Source organism: Dipteris shenzhenensis, chromosome 5, assembly GCF_047967505.1.
Source record: "Dipteris shenzhenensis isolate YYH24624 ecotype China chromosome 5, Dip_SZ_1.0, whole genome shotgun sequence".
NCBI classification, from domain to species: Eukaryota; Viridiplantae; Streptophyta; class Polypodiopsida; order Gleicheniales; family Dipteridaceae; genus Dipteris; species Dipteris shenzhenensis.
In genome coordinates this window covers 38,021,231-38,043,001 of record NC_141600.1, presented here as the reverse complement: position 1 = coordinate 38,043,001, position 21,771 = coordinate 38,021,231, and the positions used below count along the sequence as shown (strand labels likewise).

Genomic DNA, 21,771 nt, shown 5'->3' with positions numbered 1-21,771 from the left:
GCAAGTACACTTCCAGTTTCACCCTTACCCAGATGACAAGAAAATACAGCTTGCAGCGAGGTTTATGCCAGGAAAGGCTTTATTGTGGTGGAAGGAACTCCAACCCAAGCCTGCAACATGGATAGAATTCGAAGGGGTCTTCAGGAAAGAGTTTTTGAAGAAGGAGGAAGATTACGATATCGTAGGCAAGCTCAAAGCCCTCGATATGTCCAAGCTGAATTTGATTTTTGAGGTTTATCTTCAGAGGTTTCGGGATTTGAAGACCAGAGCTACAAAGATAGATCCAGTGACCTTGTTAGGTTTCTTTGTGGATGGTTTGCATGACTCGTACAAGTTACAGATCAAGAACAACAAGTGTACCACGTTGCAAGAGGCCATGAATTACGCGCGCATTTATGATGATACCATGGCTAGCGCAAAGGGAACCACAGTTGCCGACACGGGTGGGAAGAACAAGAGGAAGTTCTTCCAGTCTACCACTGGTACCGGGGAGTCGAAGTCTATGTAAATGTCATTACTTGCCCACTTTCTTGTAATTGCACTTTTAACACTTCGTCATTTGGTTCCCATGATCTTTTCTGAGTTTATGGAGAAGTTAGGGACCAAAGAGTTCACATTCTCTTTGACCCGAGCAGCTCTCACAACTTTGTCAATTACAAACTTGTGCAGAAGATGGGGCTGTCCACGATACCTAGCGATCACACCTATGAGGTGCAGCTTCCAGCTGAGAAGCAGTTTTGGGATCGCAAGATTGAAGCGCTTTCTATCCGGATTCAAGACTACATAGCGGCTCTTACGTGCTATGCCATGCACTTGGAGCATGTGGACTTGTTAATCGGAATAGAGTGGTTTAAAACCCACGATATTCGGATTGGATGGAGGAAACATACTCTTTCTTTTTTGGATAAGGACACCCAATTTTGTATTCAGTGTGATAATATTTCCTCTTCTCATGGACCTATTGTATTTGTGATGCAACTTCGGAATATATTGAACACTTCTCATTATGATGTGTATCAGTGTGTTTTGATTCCGCTTTCTTCATTTGTTGTCTCTGTTAATAACAAGAATGATTTAAGTGTGTTTGAACCCGTGAATTGAGAACGTTGTTAGATGATTTCATGGATATATTCCCTGCTCAACTGCCGGAAGGTTTACCTCCAGGACGGGCAGTAGACCATCGCATAGATTTAGTACCTAGGGCTCAACCTATTAGTGTTCCACCTTATAGGATGAGCCAGCTTGAGGAGGATGAGTTAGCTTCCCAGCTACAGGATTATTTGAATATGGGCTATATTCGCCCAAGTAAATCACCTTGGGGAGCACCCGTTCTCTTAAGAAAGAAGAAAGATACTTATTGACTATAAACGATTGAATAAAGTGACAATTAAGAATCGATACCCTCTACCTCGTTCCGATGATCTGATAGACCAATTGGTTGGAGCAAAGTATTTCACTAAACTTGATTTGCGTACGGGTTATGACCAAATCCGTATCTATGCTAAACACGTAGATAGAACCACATTCTGAACTAGGTATGGCCACTACGAGTTTATTGTATTACCTTTTGGTTTGACCAATGCTCCTGTCACCTTCTAGCAAATGATGAACAATTTGTTCCGATATTTTTTGGGCAAATTCGTTGTAGTGTTCTTAGATGACATCTTGGTATATAGCCGAACGCTAGAGGATCACATAGGACACCTCCAGATTGTCTTAGTTATTCTAAGATAGCATAAGCTCTATGCCAAGATGAGTAAATGTGACTTCTTTATGAAGGAGATCATTTACTTAGGACACAAGATTTCTTCTGAAGGTATTAGCATTGATCTGGATCGTATCCAGAAGGTTTTAGAATGGCCTATTGCTCAGATTGTGAAACAACTTCGTTCTTTCCTAGGATTTATGGTATTTCTACGGAAGTTTGTGCGTGAATATTCACACATCATGGCACCCCTGACAAACATATTGAAAGGTCGTGGACATAGGTCTACCCAATCGATCTCTTGGAATGATGCATTAAACAAGGCTTTTGAAACCTTGAAGTTAACTATCAAGGAAGCACCCGTTCTTGCATTACCCGATCCTACCTGGCCTTATGTTTTAGAGGCCGATGCGAGTGATTTTGCGATTGGGGCACCTTTATTCCAAGAGGGCAGACCTGTAGCTTTTGAGAGTAAGAAGCTAGACGACACATATCGTTGGCCCACACTAGAAAAAGAACTCTATGCAGTCGTGTATGCTTTGAAGGTTTGGAGACACTACTTGTATGGTTCGAAGTTTCTTATATTGACCGATCATGAGTCAATCAAATATGTGTGTGATGGCTGTGAATTGAGGGGATGCAAGGCTAGATGGGCAGAATTAATGCAAGATTTTAATTTTGAAATATGTTATCGAAAGGGTTCGCTGAATAGTGTGGCGGATGCCTTAAGTCGAGTCAATTTTGTAAATGCTATGTCAATTACGGAAATATCCTCAGACCTGTTTCAATCCTTGAGAGGGCTTTGCGCAACTGATAGTCATTTCAGTTCTTATTGGTAGAAAGTCGAGGATGGGAGCTCCATGGTTGACCAGGACTCAGGGATTATGCCACCTACAGTACAGGCGGCGGGAGGTTAGTGGATGATTAGGAACGGCTTGCTGTTCCGGAATGAAAAGATTTGTGTACTTGATGTTCTAGGAGTGTCATGATGCTCCTAGTGCTGGACATCCGGGTATACATCGGACTCTATCTCTTGTGAAGCATACCTTTAATTGGCCTAAGATGCGTGCATTTATTGAAAACTATGTGGTAGGCTGCCGGGTTTGTCAGGTTACTAAGGCAGACCACCTTAGAAGTGCGGGTTTATTACAGCCATTACAAATTCCAGGTAATAAATGGGAAAGTATTTCCATGGATTTTATTACTGGTTTGCCTCGAACGTGCAAGGGTCATGACTCCATTTGGGTCATAGTCAACCGTATGACAAAAATGGCTCGATTCTTACCTACTAGAACAACTATTTCAGCTGTTTAGCTGCTCATGAGTTTGTGGACCACTAGTTTAAGTTGTATGGTTTGCCCTCTGACATAGTCAGTGACAGGGACTCGAAGTTTACAAGTAACTTTTGGACACTTGTTTTTGAGAAGTTAGAAACTACTCTAAGTATGAGTTCCTTAGATCATGCACAATCCGATGGTAGTACAGAGAAGGTCAACCAATTGGTTGAAGATATGCTTCGGGCATATGTTTCTAAGAGACAATCTTCATGGGAAGATTATCTACCTATGATAGAATTTGCTTATAACAGTGCAAAGCATTCGAGTACTGGTTACAGTCCTTTTATGCTTATGTACGGGTTTCAACCTAAGTCACCAATTATGGTTGGGTCAAAGGAAATCCAAAATGATGCTGCAAAGACCTTCTTGCTAGACATGCAAAAAGCGAAAGACAGATTCGTAATAGAACTATCACGGAATACAAGATCAAGTTGAAGGATCGTGTTGAGGAGGATGCAACATGGGAGACATTATAGAACCCTCCGGAGGACATTTCCGGGTTTTTTAGCGAACTCAAGAGTGAGTTCTTAGAGGAGGGGAAGTATGTCATGTGCACGGATTGGTATCCGACGTGTACTGGGTACACAAGACTAGCTCAGGTAGCCTGGGGAGGCTTAGAGCTAGGCAGGCTTGATTCTCGGGTTGAGTGGCAAGGGTACGAACCAGTTAGAGGTCTTCGCTAGTTTTGGCGCTTGGGACCCGAGTCTAGGGGCCTAGAGGTTCAGTTCTTAGAGAGCCGAGGGGAGCAAGTCTCGTTCCCAGGTGCTAGGTCTGATCGTGGATTGAGTCGCGGACGTGCGCCTGCATCATAGCATAGCCCAAGGCCCAGCCGCAGATCCCAGGCTTCACAGTGCCACCTGGTGGTATGGGACACGAGGCTGGTTAGGATTTGGTTAGGAGTTCGTGCCAGTAGCTCAGCTCGTGGCTCGGAGGGGACATCTCCTGATTTGGGATCACATCTCATAGATGTCATGGTTGGGTGGTGAGCAGCCTGCTCAATTTCCTCACGTTGGTGTGTTCTTGTGTTTGCTTGCAGATTAGAGGTTTCGGGAGTACTGGGGACGTGTCAATCACCTCTTGCTATTTGATCTCTCTTAGCACGGTCTCTCTGCGTCGGCGAATCTCAAACTAATGCATAACTTGATCATGAAAGTGGATTAGTCGGGTGGCCCAAAATCATGTCCCTCTTGAGAAAGACAGTGGTATTGTCCATGAATCTCATAGTAGACTAGGCATGTACATAAGAATTGCTACTCTGTCTCCACCTCCTTCAATGTGCATAGCATACAGATCCGTTGCTCTCTAAGTGTGCCTGTGGCTCCTTAGTTGGTTGGACGAGACCCGTAGCTGCCCAATGGCAATCCTCAATGCATGTGAGACTTGTTTGGCCTCTAGGTACTGGGGTCTAGTAATTGAGATCTTGGTGGAGTTTGCCCCCCCCCAATCCATGACGTATAGAGTTGGAGTAGATCCAACCGCATGATACGCTTGATCTCATCTCGTGGGACCAAGGGGGACGGGGCATCCAAGCTGTTTTGAAAAGAGGAGAGTCAATCCATTTGAATACCGTAACTAGCAAACCATCTTGATATACATACATACCAGGCCATGTTAACCCCTCTATGTGCTAGTCATCTTCAGGACTCTAGTGCCGATCTCGATAGCCTCCAGCTAGGCAAAGCTGAAACTCTATGATGATATGTCACTCTTTGAAAAATGACCTCAATTTGGAGTGGTGTCATAGCAAACTCTGCTTGTACTATCTGATGAGGGACTGGGGGCTTACTTCAAATCATCTGCGAATAATCACCTATAGCCTCTTAAATCTCGTCCAATTAGTTGCCAAGAGATCACTTTCTCAGAAAGGTGCTGCATACATGGCTGTTCGCCTCACTAGTGTATCAAGCAGCCACCCCTTGCACTGTGCTTGGAAGCACTATCTGATGAGGGACTGGGGGCTTACTTCAAATCATCTGTGAATAATCACCTATAGCCTCTTAAATCTCGTCCAATTAGTTGCCAAGAGATCACTTTCTCAGAAAGGTGCTGCATACATGGCTGTTCGCCTCACTAGTGTATCAAGCAGCCACCCCTTGCACTGTGCTTGGAAGCACTGTCGTAAACCGTGTTTGGCTGCACGAATCGATGGGAAAACTGGTGTAGTCCCGTGAAGACCGCTCCTAGGTAAGTAGAGGACTGTAGGATCTCCACTGGCTCCCCTCGGTAAGTGAAGCTTTGTCAATGTGGTATTGCTCGTGAGGTGTTGAAAATCATGACATTGGTCTTATCAAGGCTGACTGTCAAGTCTCTCTCCTTGCAAAACACCTCCAGGGCTTAGATGTCTTTGTAAGCCTGTTGTTGAGGAGGACATGAGGACTGTATCATCGGCATATTATAATATTTGTATCATCAGGTCTGCAAGCAGTGACCCTTCACCTCCTTGGTGATCAATGAAGGTCATGATCTCAGCCGAAAAAGTGTCATGTTAGAAATCACCCAACAAAGGGTACGCACAGCGGAAGATTGATAGAATTGCCCAGGAGCTCACACAGTGTGCGTGTGGGGTGTGGAATCACAGACTTCTTAACTTAATGTGCAAAGATGTGCAAGCCAGTAAATAGACAATGCTCTGGAACAAATATAGAAGCAACACTTTATTTCCATCCATCCACAAAGTAGGACAGGCTGCAATACCAAAAGGTTCTCCTACTAGATGTCAAGCACTTCTAGATCTCTGAGCCTGCGTGCTCCACCTCGAGCATATGTAGACTCTCTGTCTAGATCTCTTCCACCTTGCTGTCCGGAAGCCAGCCTAGGTGGGCAGCCCTTTCTCAGCTTTATCTGCAGGCTATGATGTACCTCCTTCACCTCCATAAGATAGGCTCAAGGTAGGTCTTACTGCTGCTCCAATCTGCTGACTTTTGGCTGCTCCAGGTGATATAATGATCACAACACCTCGCTGCCCTAGAAGACAGCCAAGGTCCAGCCTCTAGGAAACTCAGTCTGCAGCACACCCTCCACTCTCCTTCACCCCCAGTGTGAGGCCCAAGGGAGTGGCTTCTGGCTGCTCCTGTCTGTTCCTTTCCTGCTGAATAGTTGGATAAGTGAATGAGGCATGTCTGTTCCTTTCCTGCTGAATAGTTGGATAAGTGAATGAGGCACAATGGCCTCCTTTTATAGGGCACAAGGCCCTTTCAAATGGACCGACCAGCCAGCCCTAACTGGGCCGACTGGACCGACCTGGTTGGCTGGCCCAAACGACCTGGTTGGCTCAGCCCAACAAGCCCCATTAGGGCCCTTTGCTGGCCCCTTCCAGTGCGGGGTCCAGCCCATAGGTCCCGCCCTTTCCCAGGCCCTTCTGCAGGTCGCAATCCTGCCCACAAGGCACGCCTCTGCTCCTGCTATGCTGCACAATGTGCCAGCTCTGCTTGCAGGTCACGTCCCTGCCTGTAGACACCCGCCATGCCGTACTTGTCCGTACAGGTCCTGGCCTGTCCTGCCACCTTTTGTACCTCTGCCAGGCTCTTGTGCTGCCCCGCCACCTGCTGTACACTGCCCTGCAGCAGTCCGTACTGATCCGTACAGTGGTGCCATTTCCAGGTATGTCTTGAGCAGTGCTGCCCACATGACAGCCTTGCTGCTGTCCATGTGGCAGCCATCTCTTCTCTGGGCATCTTCTGCCCTAGGTCTCCCTCCCCCATGCTCTCCTCATATGGGGGCTTACAGATGGGGAGGTGACCTTTCCAACATGTCGGTGAGAGGTTGGCACCCGTGCTTCAATCCGAACGTGCTTTCGATTTAATCTGACAAGCCTCTTGGGGCACGTACTCTTGCTCTGATTTGAGTCATATAGACTCATCACCCCCCAACTCATGACTCTTGGGATTTACAACTCTTGAAGTCTCCTAATCATATGAGAGCGTGGGACTGTGTCAAAGGCCTTTCGAAAGTCTATAAAGCAAATGTAGACTTTTTGGGATCTCGATCACGCCTTCTTGATGATGGCCCGTAGAGTGATGATGTGGTCTAGAGCAGAGTGTTACCTCTGGAATCCAGCCTGCTGTCCCAAAGCTCGCTGCCTTTGTGCCTTCGTGTAGGTACTGATCTCTCTTTCTAGTTGATGTGTGGATCTGGTCAGTGTATGACCAAAGTGTGGTAGTTCCCAGTATCCATGGGATCCCCTGCTTTGTGCACTGGCAATATAGTGGTGGTACTTGAAGCAGGGGGGATGCTATGGCCTTGACCATGGTTGAACATCTACGCTAGGATTGGGGCCAAGGCCTCCTATCCATGCGCAAAGTTCTCGGTCCATAGCCCCTCGTGGTCCTAGGCCCTCTTGTCACATTCCATGTTGTAAATAAGTAGGATGCTGTGGGCCTGGGCAGGGAGGACATATCAGGTGGTGCATGGGTTGGGACATTGTTGGGTCCGTGATGGGGATGGGTGGCTTTCGCTCTTAGAGAAGCCCCCATGTAATAGTAGATTTCCCTTCTTGGAGAGTGCGAACCACCTCATTGAACCTATGTGAGAGGAAAGCCCGCCTCTTACAGCATGTGTAAGAGGGTGTGAGATCTGTTTTGCCTCGCCCAATGCCTACTCACATATGAGGCGAGATCTCTCTCGGCACTCCGCATCAAAGCAGGGGTTTTGGGCCATCTTCCTAGCTAGGGGCTCGTTGTGGATTGAGTCGAATGAATAACGTCCATACCCTGCTACATGTGGTGCATTCTCTGAGTGCCTCACTATCCCAAGCTCTGTTGGGTCCATGTCCGGTACTCTGAGGGGGTCCAATCCAAAGTCTACTAGGCCCACCTGTTTGCTCCCTGTACGCGTATTGAAGTCACTCAAGAGGGGGGTCTCCCCTTGTCTAGAGAACTCCATGATACATATGGTCCCTTCATGATGCAATGGGCCAAGAAGGTAGGCATTGAGACTGTCATGCCTCCATGATTATTTCCCTTCCAAACTCTTTGCGATGTTGTAGGAGTCCATGGTTGTCGTGCAGGCCCCCATCCACAGGCGGGCCCCCCTTCTCCCCCTCCCCCCTTCCCATGAGTTGGGGCCACGGTGGGATGCAACATGCACGGGGTCCATGATTGTGCAAGGAATCAGCGCGCAACATCTGATACTTGTTAGAATCTCATTGTGCCCACCTGTGAGCCCCCGATTTGAGGGGACAAGGGGTAGTGAGAGGTAGGAGGGCTGGGGAGAGACCCAGGCTGGCATCGGACGGAGGATCGCATGGTAAATATAGGCGACCAGCACACGGGCTGGTCGCAGCCTGCAACAGCAGGTATGAGGGGGCTCTAGGCCTCACATGGAGGCACCAGCAGTAGCACAGACTGGCCGCCCAGGGCACTCTTATATAGGGGCCTGTGGCTGGCCAAGTCGGTCCAACCAGGGCCAACCCTGGTCGGTTTATGGGGCCCCTATGGTCGGCCACCAGATAGGGTAACCGATCCTGCTGGTCGGTCTTTTGAAGGGGCCTGGGCAGAGCCTATAAAAGGCCCACTTCTGCATTCAGCCCAGCATCCAGTGCAATACAGAAAGCCCTTCTCCAAGGCCGTGTTCAGCACTCAGATCTGGGACAGTTTTGTGAGAGAGAGTTCATCAGTTTTCTCCAGCACCCTGCTGTGATTTGTATTGCTCCCTTGGAGCCATTTTCTGCCCACCATCCGGTGGATAAATTTACTCTCTCTCTGTGTCTATATTTGCTGTTACATCTGAGTGTGTTTTTTTGTCGCATTTGTGATCATCTATCTAAGTTGAATGTGTAAGAGTTGGGGAGATCTTGGGTGGAGGATTGAGTGATTCATTCCCTCCTCATTTCTAACAATACTCCACTAGAAGTTGCAGAGGGTAGTGGTAAAATTGGTTGTGGATGTCCTATTAATTAAGGAGCATATGTTTTCAGCATCGGATATCAGTCGTTGTCGCCGCCTACTTTGGGAGGGCCCAGAGGTGTGGTCCCTTGCAGTAGGCCGGAGTGGAGGTGTTTGCAATTCAGGCTCACAGGCAGTGGCCTTTGACATTTTTGATCAGGGTGAGCCTATCACTAGCTTTATCATTGTGATCCATCACATGGCTTCCCCTATTGCATTGTATCCAATTTGCAATGGTTTAATAAACTTTCTGCTTTGCTGCCCTGAGAGGAGAGTCTTAATGGTATTTGTATTAGGAGCTTACTTGGGGATTTTAAAAGTCTCTTTTGTTTATGTATTAGAGGTAGTAAAGAGGTGGTACAAGCTATGAAGAGTCTATGTAATTTGAATGGAGAGATTATAATACAAATGTGTATTTTTTATCACATTCTCTTCCTTTCAAGATACCATGTCGTAAGCAATAATTTTGGCTCATCTATCGTTAAATTTTGAATGTGTTGGTAATGCAGTATAAGGTAATGTTGCTTTGAATTGTAGAGTATTGAATACCATCTCCAAGTTTGTTGTGTAGAGAGGTGAACCTTTTATATGCAAAATTGTCCCTTTTCCTTCATTTCTATCCAAAGTATTTAAAAATTTATGACCCCCTCAAAGTAATCCAAACTTATCCCTTTTTCTTCATTTCTATCCAAAGTAATTACAAATTTATGACCCCCTAAACTTGTGATTGATTTTTAAAGGTATTTTACATTGAATTTTAAAACTCGAGGAAAAATTAGAGTCAGCGACGCATTTTTATAGTCAAATATCATAGAGCTACTCATGCTCTCGATTTTGAACTAAAAAGCTTTGCAATCGGAGTTGTAGTGCAAAAGTTATAGCTATTTTGCTATTCTCTTCATATTTCATGCAATCAAGTTATATTAATTATATAGATATTTTTAAAATTCAATTTAGGAAAATACTATGAATATTCAAAGACAAAAAAATACAGTGGACCAAGTTTGGTCACTTTGATGACCATTTTTGTCAAATCTAGAAGGAATTTGACCGCGGCTCGGAAGACAAAGTTCATTAGGATGTCATCGGGTATCCAAAAATGCAAAACCCAACATGACACAAATTTGGCCATTTGGAGGGTGTCCAAATGACCAAATTCACACCGTGACACCCTCCAAATGGCCAAATTTGGGTCATGTTGGGTTTTGCATTTTTGGACACCCGGCGAGTTTTGGCATTTTTGGACACCCCATGATGTCTCGACCAACTTTGCCTTTTGCGCTGTGGTCAAATTCCTTCTACATTTACAGGAAATGGACATTGAAATGGCCGAAGTTGTCAAATTCCTTCATCTACCCCTTTAAAATCTATATTTCTTCATAGAAAAGCATGAAATGCGTCAATTCTTTACAAGGTGATATAGCTAACCCAAAAGTTAAAATAAAATATACATGGACTTAGCCAACCTCCATGAGCAAGAAAACATAGAAAATGACAATTTGACAAGGTGATGCTGTGGAAAACCAAATTTGTTGGATTCCTCTGCAAAATATATATTTCTCATGTAAAACATGAAATGCATCAAAGTATTTCATGGTGATTTAGTGATATTAAATTAAAAATAACATAAATATAGCCAACCTAAAAGGTGGCTCCAAAGGCAAGATGAACAAAGAAAATGAAATTTGACAAGGTGATGTAGTGGAAGATCAAAGTCTTTTGGATTAAAAAATATATTACATTGACATAGCCAACCTACAAGGTTCCTCCAAGGGCAAGAAATTATATTGAAAATCTATAGCCTAAGGGTATTAGGAGAGCTACTCTACAAGGCACACAAGTTGTCATATTGACCAACCGTCATTTGCTAAGTTACTTTGTAAATAGTTTGTTTTCTATGTTTATCTATGTTGAAGTTAGTGCCTCCCACTCTTGGATTGTTGGAGGTGACTTCAACAACTTAGAGACAAGCAGGGAGGAGCTTCTTTCGTAGCGATGCCCATAGCGGACAGGAGTATTTGGGAGCAACACATTTTCACGATTAGTGGTCATGACCCTTGGAGAGAGGTGGAGTTAACCAGGTTCCATGACAACCTTTTCTTTTCTTTTGACCAGAGGAGGCATGATGGCATGCTAGAGTGTCTTGCCAGGTTTTATGTTGGAGATTGGGCGATGCACAAAGGGGGTTCCATGGGTATTTTGGCAAGCACTACTCGATTGTGCTTCATTTAGAGCAGCCTCGTCGGGGACTCCCTTAGAAAGGGGTTCGTATCCCAGGAAGAGGAGGTACAATAGGCAATGGCTGAGATTTGGCGACAGCCAGATGGTGCTCCCGAGGGTGGCGGGGCTACTTGGGTGTCGGGCGATCGAGAGTAGTGAGGAGCTTTAGTCTCAGGCCCTCTGTTGGAGGCATGCTTTGTAGGACGAGTGAGAGCTCTACGATGGGATTTAGCTTCCATAGGGTGCCTTAGGGAGCAGAATCCAGACTCGTAGTGGCATAAAGAGTGGTACGAGATGTTAGAATTATAGATATAATTCAGCAGTGACCAATGTAATATAATAAGCTAGTTAGGGGCACTTTTCCCTCTTTAAGAGGTTTTCCCCCCTAACCGCAGTTAGTTCTCTAACTATGGTTAGTGACTACTAAGGTTTTGTCACTAGGACAAAACCTTATCTCTCTCTCATTGAGTTGTACTCTCACACTCTACTATTGCAACTCAGCTTTCAGCTTCCAAGCTTCCAGCTCTCACTCTCTCTTGCTCTCTCTCACTCACCATCTCCTCACATTTGGTATCAGAGCAGGTTCAAGAGCTCCGTGCTCCCTGCTCCCTTCAGCCCCTGCTCTTTGCTTCTCGCATCCAGCTCCCTACGCATTCTCCGTTTAGCTCCAGCTACAGTCTGCTACACCTTGTCCATACAATCCGTACGACTGTATGGAATCCTGCCGTACCAACAGACCGTACCTGTTGTACCCGCGCGCCGTACAGATCTGCTCGCCATTCAGCACCGTACTGTACCCGCGCGCCGTATAGATTTGCGCCGTACCTCGCCGTCTGTACTCCGTACCTCGCCGTTAGAGCGTCGTACAGATCTGGGCCAAACAGCTCCGTACAGATCTGCGCCACGTTTGCAAGTAGGCGTCCTCGTCCGTACTCCGTACGTCGTCTGTAATCCGTACGTCGTCCGTACTCCATACGTCGTGCGTACAGCTTCTGTCGTCTGCAGTCCGTACATTCGTACGGTCATCCGTACAGGTACAAAATCCGTATAGGACCGTAAACTGACAGATCCGTACTGTCAGCTCACAGTCCATACACTTCCGTTGCAGGTTTTCAGTGCAGAGTTTTATTTCTGCAGGCATTGTTTGCAGATAGCCATAGTTTGGCTCAGTTTTCTGGGAGTACATTTGGGGTATTTTTTGTTTGTTGCAGACATTGCAATCATTGGAGCAAAAATTGCAGATTTCGTCTGAAATTTGGGCCTTTCTGCTGAAGTTGTAAAATTTGGGGCTTTCAGTACTTTTGCCCCTTTCTGGTTGCAATTTCAAGCTCAAAATTTGGGGCTTTCAGTTCTGCAGTACAATTTCTTGAAGAAATTTGGGGATTTTGTGATTACACTGCAATTTTGCAGTAAAATTTGGGGCTTTTGCAGACAGAGCGCAATTCTTACAACATTTGGGGCTTTTGTTCAATTTGCCCCTTTCCGGTTGCAATTTCAGGCCTATTTTGGGGCTTTTGTGTTGGGAGAGCAATTTTTGGAGTATTCAGTTCATACTGCCTTTCTTGAAGTGTTTTGCAGCACTTTTGGTAGATTCTGGAGAGTTTTTGATGCTTGGACAGATTTCTGACAGTGCAAGTACAGAAATCTAAGTTGCATTTACAGCCCGAGCTTGGCTGTGTTTTTTTGGGAGTTGTGCATTTCATTCCCAGTAAGGGAATTCAGTTTTGTATCTGCTTCAATCTCTTTCTCAAATATGGCCCATCAAAATCAGAATGACTTCCAGTTCGGTGGTCTTTCACAGGAAGACAAGTTGGATGGTACCAACTACTCCCTCTGGAGTTTCATGGTACGCAATATTTTCTCGCAATTTATGGGATTATGTCAATGGGGATGAGATCCGACCAGCAGATATTGCACCTGCTACCCCTCCCCAGCAAGGAGGTGGAAGAGGTCGTGCACAGGGTGCAGCTGCAGGACAAGTTGTTGGTGCAGCTACAGTCACTACTCCAGAGCAGAAGAGATGGGATTCACGGGATGCCTTAGCTTTGTCATGCATCTCTCTTTTAGTGAAAAGATTTATCATTCCGCATATCCGGTCGTGTAAGACCTCCAGGGCAGCGTGGGATATTTTGGAAAGCATGTATGCAGCTCAGAATGATGCAAGGGTATCTTTCTTGAAAAGAGAGTTGAGTAATACACATATGGAAGAGGGTGACTCCATGTCAATCCACCTCACAAAGCTACAGGATCTCAGAGAGCAATTGTTAAACATAGATGAAATTATTCCTGATTCAGAGATGATTACAACCACTCTGAATTCTCTTCCTAAGTCTTATCTAAGCTTTCATACCTCGCTGAACTTATCATTGAGGGGGGGTGCAAATCCTCTCACTTTTCATGAGTTGATTAGACTTCTGCTTTAGGAAGAGCAGACCAGGAAAAATTTGGCTTCACGTGCAGGTGAACAAGCCATGCTCTCAAAATTTAAATAAAAAACAAAAGGACAGGCAAAGACATCAGTAAATCAGCCTTCCAGTGGGTCAGGACAGCCTTCCCAAAAGGCTAAAAATGATGCAAGTAAGCCCAAGAAGGGTTTTTGTCACTACTGCAAAAAGCCAGGTCATCACATAGCAGAATGCAAGAAAAGGCTTGCAAAAGAAAAGAAAAACAGCTCAGGTATGGCTGTTTCAGATTCAGCTCCTCATGCATCTGACAGTGCGGATGCTGCAGCCAACTTTGTTGGACAGGATTATGCCTTTTTATCTTGCATTTCAGATTCTAGGTTGGCTGTTCCAGATGCTCCGGATAGTACAGGCACTTGCAGTGATGATACATATGCATTTTTGACTTGCAGCTATGACTCTTCTACAGATGCATCTGCTTTCAGTGTTAATGAAACACTGAACACTTGGTATTTTGACAGCGGTGCATCCAAGCACATCACTTCTAGGAAGTGTCTTTTTACTTCCTTGCATCCACCTCCCGTTGGTAAGAAAGTCACTTGTGCCAACAACTCATCATATTCAGTACGTGGCACAGGAGATGTTGAGCTCACTGCCATTGATGGCTCAATTTTCAGACTTTTAGATGTCTTATATGTGCCTGGCATAACCAAAAATCTTCTTTCAGTGTCCACTCTTAACAGAGGTGGATTTCAGGTCATCTTTGAGGATGACAAATGTGCTGTCCGAGACTGGGAAGATGACTATGCCTTAAGGTTATGTGGTACTCTGCTGCGTGGGCTTTTTCAGCTTGATATTTTTGAGAAAAGAGCAGTCCATGCTCTTGCAGTTTCTACCCCTACAGCTGCCATGCAGAATGCAAAATTATGGCATGCGAGATATGGCCACATGCATTACAACAGCTTGATGACACTTCAGAAGTTTTCCATGGTTGATGCATTGCCACCTCTTGAGATACCTCCTCCACATGCTTGTGAAGGGTGCATTTTAGGTAAGATGCATAGATTTCCCTTCAAGAAGGATGGTTCAGTTAAAGCTGTCCGCAAATTACAGCTTATACACAGTGATGTCTGTGGTCCCATGAGGACTCCATCGTTGGGTGGTCATCTCTACTTCGTTACATTTATTGATGATTACTCCAATTTTACTTGGGTTTATGGGTTGAAACAGAAATCTGAAGTGTTCACGGTGTTTAAACACTTTTCAGCCATGGTTGAAAATGAAACCGGACTCAAGATACAGACATTGCGCACGGATAGAGGTGGGGAATACTTGTCTGCAGAATTTGATGCTTTTCTCAAAGGCAAGGGTATTGTGCATCATCTCACAGTCAGGCTGACCCCTCAGCAAAATGGCAAAGCTGAGAGGAAAAATAGAACCCTCATGGAGATGGACAGATGTATGCTGAAAAGCAAACACATGCCTCACAAATTCTGGCTAGAGGGTTTGATGTGTGCCAATTACATTTTGAATCGGGCTCCCACTAAGGCTTAAAAAACAAAAACTCCTTATGAGGTCTGGAATGACAGGAAGGCTTCAGTGGATCACTTCCGAGTCTTTGGATGCCTTGCTTATGCTCATGTGCCAGTTGAATTTAGGCACAAGTTGTCAGATAAAGCCATCAAATGCATATTTGTTGGTTACAGTGCAGAAAGCAAGGGGTACCGTCTCTACAATCATGCTACACGCAAGATCATAGTAAGTAGAGATGTGATATTTTCTGGAAATTCAGCTCACACTCAGGCTGAATTTCAAATGCCTTCGTCTTCAGAGGATGTCTTTGAGGTGTTGCTACCCATTGCCTTGGGTTCCCCTGCTGATTTTTCTGATGCAAATCAGAATTTACAGCAACCTCCAGATGCTTCAGTTCCGCCACAGGATGTCTTGCCCCCTCCACAGGCAGTGGAACAGGTGGTACAGCAAGAAATTGCAGACATACATGCAGCAAAAACAGTCCCAAACTGGCTGTTATAGACTCTCAGGGAGAGTACAATTGATGCTCCGTTATGTGGCAGGACTCGCAGTGCAGCAAGGCACATGGAAGGTGCTAATTCAGTGGAATCAGCATATGCAGGTACTCTCCTTGATGAGGAGGAGCCTGCCACATTCGAAGAGGCAAAGGATAATGTGCATTGGATGAATGCCATGCACGATGAGTTGCAGTCCATTGCAAAAAATCAGACTTGGGATGTTGTAGACTTGCCACAGGGTAAACAAGCCATTGGCACACCATGGGTTTTCAAGGTCAAACGGAAGCCAGATGGCTCCATTGACAGATATAAGGCAAGGCTGGTTGCTAAAGGCTATGCTCAGAAAAAGGGCATAGATTATGAGGAGACATTCGCTCCTACATCCCGGATGACCACCATCCGATCAGTTATTGCAATGGCTGCACATTTTGAGTGGAATGTTCATCAGTTGGACATAAAAACAGCCTTCTTAAATGGGGACTTGTTGGAAGAGGTGTATGTCAAACAACCTCCGGGCTTTGAAATTACAGCAAATGCACTTCAAGTATGTAGGCTCAACAAAGCTTTATATGGGCTGAAACAGGCCCCTCGTGCATGGTATGCCAAGATCCATGCCTTTTTGACCAGCAAGGGGCTGCACAATAGTCCTACTGAGAGCACCCTCTACATCAAGATGGATGGGGGGGAAATTTTAGTCATCCTTCTTTATGTCGATGACTTATTGCTCACAGGGTCCAATGAAGACAAAATTGTAGATTTCAAAGCTGATTTGCAGACCAACTTTGACATGTGAGATTTGGGGCTGCTTCACTTTTATTTGGGGATCCAGTTCTCTCATGAGAGACGTGGCACTGTTATGTCTCAGTCCAAGTATGTTCAGAAACTCTTGGACAGATTTAACATGCATGAGTGTAAGCCCATAGCCACTCCCATGGAGCCGGGGCTGAAACTCACAATGCATGATGCAGGAGAATCAGTTGATGCCACACTTTACAGTCAGGCTGTTGGATGCCTCATATATCTCTGCAACACTAGACCTGATATTCAGTTTGCAGTATCTTAGGTGAGCAGGTACATGCACAGCCCAAAAACTATGCATTGGCAGGCAGTTAAGCGCATCTTCTGTTATTTGCAGGGCACAAAGTCTTTTGGCTTGCTATTTCCCAGGGGGGGTGACTTGCAGATGCATGCCTACAGTGATTCAGATTGGGCTGGTGATTATGACACTAGGCAGTCCACTAGTGGCAATTGTTTCTTTTTGGGTAAATCTTGCATTTCCTGGCTGAGCAAGAAACAATCTACAGTGGCTACCTCATCATGTGAAGCTGAGTACAGGGAAGATTTCACAGCAACAGTTGAATGTGTCTGGCTGCGACGTCTATTTGCTGATCTTCATCTGTCTTTGGAGGGTCCTTCTCCAATTCTCACTGATAGTCAGAGTGCCATTGTAGTGGCAAAGAATCCAGTGTTTCATGCTCGCACGAAGCACATTGAGGTTCACTATCACTACGTCAGAGAGAAGTTGCATGCAGGAGAGATCAGTATGATCTTTGTGTCCACACATGACAACGTTGCAGATATTTTCACCAAAGCACTACCACGTGAAAAGTTTGAGGCATTCCGCAGTGCCCTGAACTTATATCCGTTTGGTGATTGATCAGCCTTGTACATGACATTGGCACTGTAGGGGGGTGTTAGAATTATAGATATAATTCAGCAGAGACCAATGTAATATAATAAGCTAGTTAGGGGCACTTTTCCCTCTTTAAGAGGTTTTTCCCCCTAACCGCAGTTAGTTCACTAACTATGGTTAGTGACTACTAAGGTTTTGTCACTAGGACAAAACCTTATCTCTCTCTCATTGAGTTGTACTCTCACACTCTACTATTGCAACTCAGCTTTCAGCTTCAAAGCTTCCAACTCACTCTCTCTTGCTCTCTCTCACTCACCATCTCCTCACACGAGAGTCAAAGCTTGACCTTTAGGCCACGTAGGTCCGACAAGCTGAGTTCTCTCAGCACTCTTCCCGAGCTAGATGGGTATAGTAGGGAGATGGATGATCAGACATTCTTTCAGACCACTAGCCGCAATCAAGTGGGACTTGGCTCCAGCCGTGAGGGATGCAAGCGGTGAGATACATACAGATCCACATGAGATCCTCGAGATTACCATAGAATTCTATTGCCAATTGTTTTAGTCCGAGGGGGACTCTCCTTGAGTTCTTGCAGCTAGAGAGGCACCGTGGGCTCAAATTACGAGTGTGGTCCCTCTAAGCTTGTGCAGGCAGTTAGGTGCGCTGTTCATTGATGAGGAGCTCTGGGAGGCCCTCAAGGCCCTCCCTCAGAAGTGCTCTATGGTGGATGGCTTGACTCCATCCTTCTTTGGTGCTTCTGGGAGCATACCCTCGCCTCACTTTGGTTGGCTTTTCAGGCGATTTTTGACTCGCTCGCTTCCTTAGTCCTCGAGTCGCAGTTGGATTTGTTTGATCATGAAATGGAGGGATAGGTCAACAGACATTCGATAGTGAAGACCGATCAACTGTGTTGGACACGTCATACAAGATTTTAGCTAGGGTTTTGAGTTTGTGGTTGAGGCCTCTTCTCACTGATATCATCCACGACACGCAAACAGGTTTTGTTCAGGACCGTAGCATCTTGGACAATATCTTCACCTTTTGGGAGGCAGTGGATTGGGCATGTGAGGAGTCCCAGCCTATTGCGATCCTTCTTTTGGATTCCTGAGAAGGCCTATGATAGGGTGGCCCTTGTTGAGTTCTATACTTCCATATGACCCATAGTGCATGTGCTTTTTACTTGACCCATTCCTCTCCCGGTTTTGCAAGCATTGTGAAGGAGAATTGCCTTTGGGTTAAGTGGCTCTCCTACATGCATGTGATTTTCTTCCATACTTTCCTTGCAGGTGGGCAGATAATAAAAAGGTGGAAGAAATCTTCTATTGGCCTCTGACATCTCTTGCATCTTGCATCTGACTTGCGTATCTTCAGACTCCTAGAGTTTGTCCAAACAATTTGGTACAAAATAAGCCACAAGGGCTGACATTTTCTCTGGAATGCTTTTGAGCCATATATATTCAAATCTGCTATGCCATGAGAAAGCCGAGTTTGATCTGAACCATCTTGATATTGATTGGTATTGTGACCCTCCTAGTTGATGCATATTTTGATTGTTTGCTTTTCATGATTGGGATGAGCTTGCTCGCAGAACTCCCCTCATGATATATTTACATGGAATTGGAATTTTCTATCAATCACACGAGATTGAGGTTTGCTTGCATTTCTGGGAGGGGGGAAAACAAGTTGAATGTTTAACGTATTAAAGAGGATTTAAAAGAATTTAAGATATCTAGTATGATACCCAGCACTTATTCATCCATGGTCGAGGGTTGACTTTGAAGGAAGAGTATCGGGCCTTGAGTCCATTTGTGGATGACAGAAGTGCTCGTAGCCTATGGGCCTTGACATGTTTGAGTGCCTGGAGAGCTGACTGCAGGCTGGTTAAATTGTTGGACGTATAAAGAAAATGCATTGAAGCTGACCTGGCTCGGTCTTGTATAAAAAATGTTCAAGGTTTTGTTGTTGTCATACAAGACAAAGCCAAGGTAGGGTTGGGATTACTTGGGTGGTGGCAATGGCTTCTCTGCTGACCAAGGCCCTTGCCATATTTTAAAATAAACAATGGTTGAAAACGGCTCATTTTTTTGGAGCTTTAGATATATTGAAGGCTTTTGGTCTAGTGGAATAAACTATTTCGTTTGTTTGATTTTGTAATTCTTATGGCAGATGGAAGTCGCTGTGGAGGGCTGGAGACCTGAGGTTAGTCTTGCACCGTATGGGTGCCTACTCCTTACTTTTAGATATTGGTCAATCTGTTCATCCAACTGGATGGCCATTTTGAATTATCCTTGTTAAAGCATAAAGTGCATGGATTTATTTTTCTGATTGTTCTACACTATTATTGCTGCCAGGACAAAGTCACTCTTGAATCACTTATCACTGAGAAGGCTGCGATTGCTGAGCAGTTACTTGAAAGAACGGTGGCGTTTTCAGAGTTGCAGAAACATGCAGCAGATCTGGAAGCTCGCCTTTCTTCTTTTGAAAATCAAAATGCTCACAATTTGAAGATCTCAGATGATAAGTCCCTTGAGACAATTGTGTCAGAGCTCCAATATCAAAATGAGCTTTTACTTCAACAACTACAACAGATTCAGGAGGCAGGAAATGTTCGGGATCATGAAGAGCAAGCCCAACCTAATGAGCAGGAGCCTTCGACTGATGTAAATTCCTACGAAAATATTTCAGACCTAAAAAAGCAGGAAGAGCTCATCGGAGCTCAGTCAACAACAGATGATATTGTGGAAGAGCTCAGAACATCACTTGCAGATGCGGAACGGAGGGCTGAGCAATTGACCATGGAGCTTACTGAAGGTCTCTTTCTGTGAACTGTTGCTATGAATCATTCAATGACTGTGCACAGTGGGCTCAACTCCATGCTTCTAAAACATCACAACATTGGAGCTCATGTTTTAAGTGCATGTTCTTCAGTGAAAAGAAAGATGGAGGAGGAGATAAAGGTACACAATGAAAAGTATGCAGAACTTGATGTGAAATTTGGGAAACTACAGAAACGTGCAAAACAACGAATTCAGGAGCTACAGAAGGTATGAAAATAGCTAGACAAGTGGAAGGCATTATGCACGAACGTGCTTATTGGTAATGTTCCATTACAGAAATTTCAGCAATAGAGATTTTTAGACAGTGCATCCTTCTGTAGAAGTTGTTAATAAAACCAGCAGGGAGCCTGTTACTGGATCTCAGGAGAAAGAAGAAGTTGAAGCTCAACTGGCAACTGCATCAGAAAAGGCTTCCCAGGCTTCATCACAGTATAGTTCCTTGCAACATGATTTAGAGCGAGTGCGCGCGCAAGCAGGTGACGCTCTTCGTTCAATAGATGCAGAGAGACAGCAGCTCCGAAATGCTAACATCAGGTGAATGTATTATCTATATGTGGGATCTGATAAATCTTAAATATTTGTTGCCTTTGATTGATAATGAACATTCTGTGCTTTTTAATAGACAAAGGGAGGTTTTTGTATATCACAACCATGTGTAATGTTTCTGATACCATTCTGTGCTTTATAATAGACAAAGGGAGATTATTGAAGACCTGCGCCGCACTTTGGAAACAAAAGAGCAGGAGCAGAAAGAAGTGCAGCGCTTTGCATCTGAAAAGGATCAGGTGCTTTTGACATTGTGGATCGACAACTTAATTATCCATACTGCTACAATGTATCAAATGATGTTTCATGAGATCTACTGATGATAGGGCACTAAAAAATCATTACAGTAAGGGATTCATACATATTCCTGATACCGTTTGTAAAATGTGATTCCTCTCAACCCCCCTTTCATGGCCTGATTATTTGTGCAACAAAGTACCAGTTATGGATCCAATCTCTTTCACTCATCCTTCTGCACTAGAACTTTTAAAAGTGAGAGAGAGGACCTTGAACTGGACCTCTGGTTGGGTTGGGATCACTGTCTATTATTGAGCTTTACTTTTCAGCCACTTGGCGTGTTGAGAAAAGACAAAAAAGCTTATTTTTTTGAGAGTATTGTCTCCCCCATGCATTAACAAGACTGTTCAGTATTGTTGAGAGTCTATGTTTAGGGAGAGTCTCTCTCTCTTTTCTTTCTATCTCTGTATGTGTGCATGTGTGTATGCCTGTGAAACCAGTCTTCAGTAAACTAAAGGGCAGTAAACTGTAACTAACTTAGCATACACTTCATTCACAGCTGCATTGCAACATTTCCAGCCGCTTCCATTAATTAAATTCCACTTAGAAACAACTTTAAACACACTTGTGGTGAGGCTAGAGTGCCCCTGCTCAGAAACCAAACACCAAGGACACCGAATGGCCCCAAACACTTTGGTGCCCCTTCTGGTATTTATTTAATGCTTCAGGCAATGGCAATTGTGCAATGACATAAAGGGCTCACCCTTGCACTTTGCTACACTAGCAGTCCACTGCCCCAGCCAATACTTCGCATCAGAATGCATTCAATTCCCAGGTGTCACTAGAACCCAACTGTCAAGGCATAGCTAAGGCATTCCACACTGACTGTGACCCACTGAAAGTGGCAATGCATCAACACTGACCCCAGCAAATGCCCAAACA

At 44.8% G+C, this 21,771-nt stretch overlaps 1 protein-coding gene across 1 annotated transcript in view; it reads left to right on the top strand.

Moving 5' to 3' along the window:
• The window catches only part of ATGRIP (Golgi-localized GRIP domain-containing protein), a 157,093-nt gene that overhangs the window by 7,819 nt on the left and 127,503 nt on the right, over positions 1-21,771 (top strand). Inside the window, exons 5-9 of the mRNA XM_087374604.1 lie at positions 19,376-19,408; positions 19,561-20,020; positions 20,138-20,253; positions 20,411-20,580; positions 20,738-20,831. Coding sequence (XP_087230730.1) covers positions 19,376-19,408; positions 19,561-20,020; positions 20,138-20,253; positions 20,411-20,580; positions 20,738-20,831 — 873 coding nt within the window. The remainder of the gene's footprint in view (positions 1-19,375; positions 19,409-19,560; positions 20,021-20,137; positions 20,254-20,410; positions 20,581-20,737; positions 20,832-21,771) is intronic.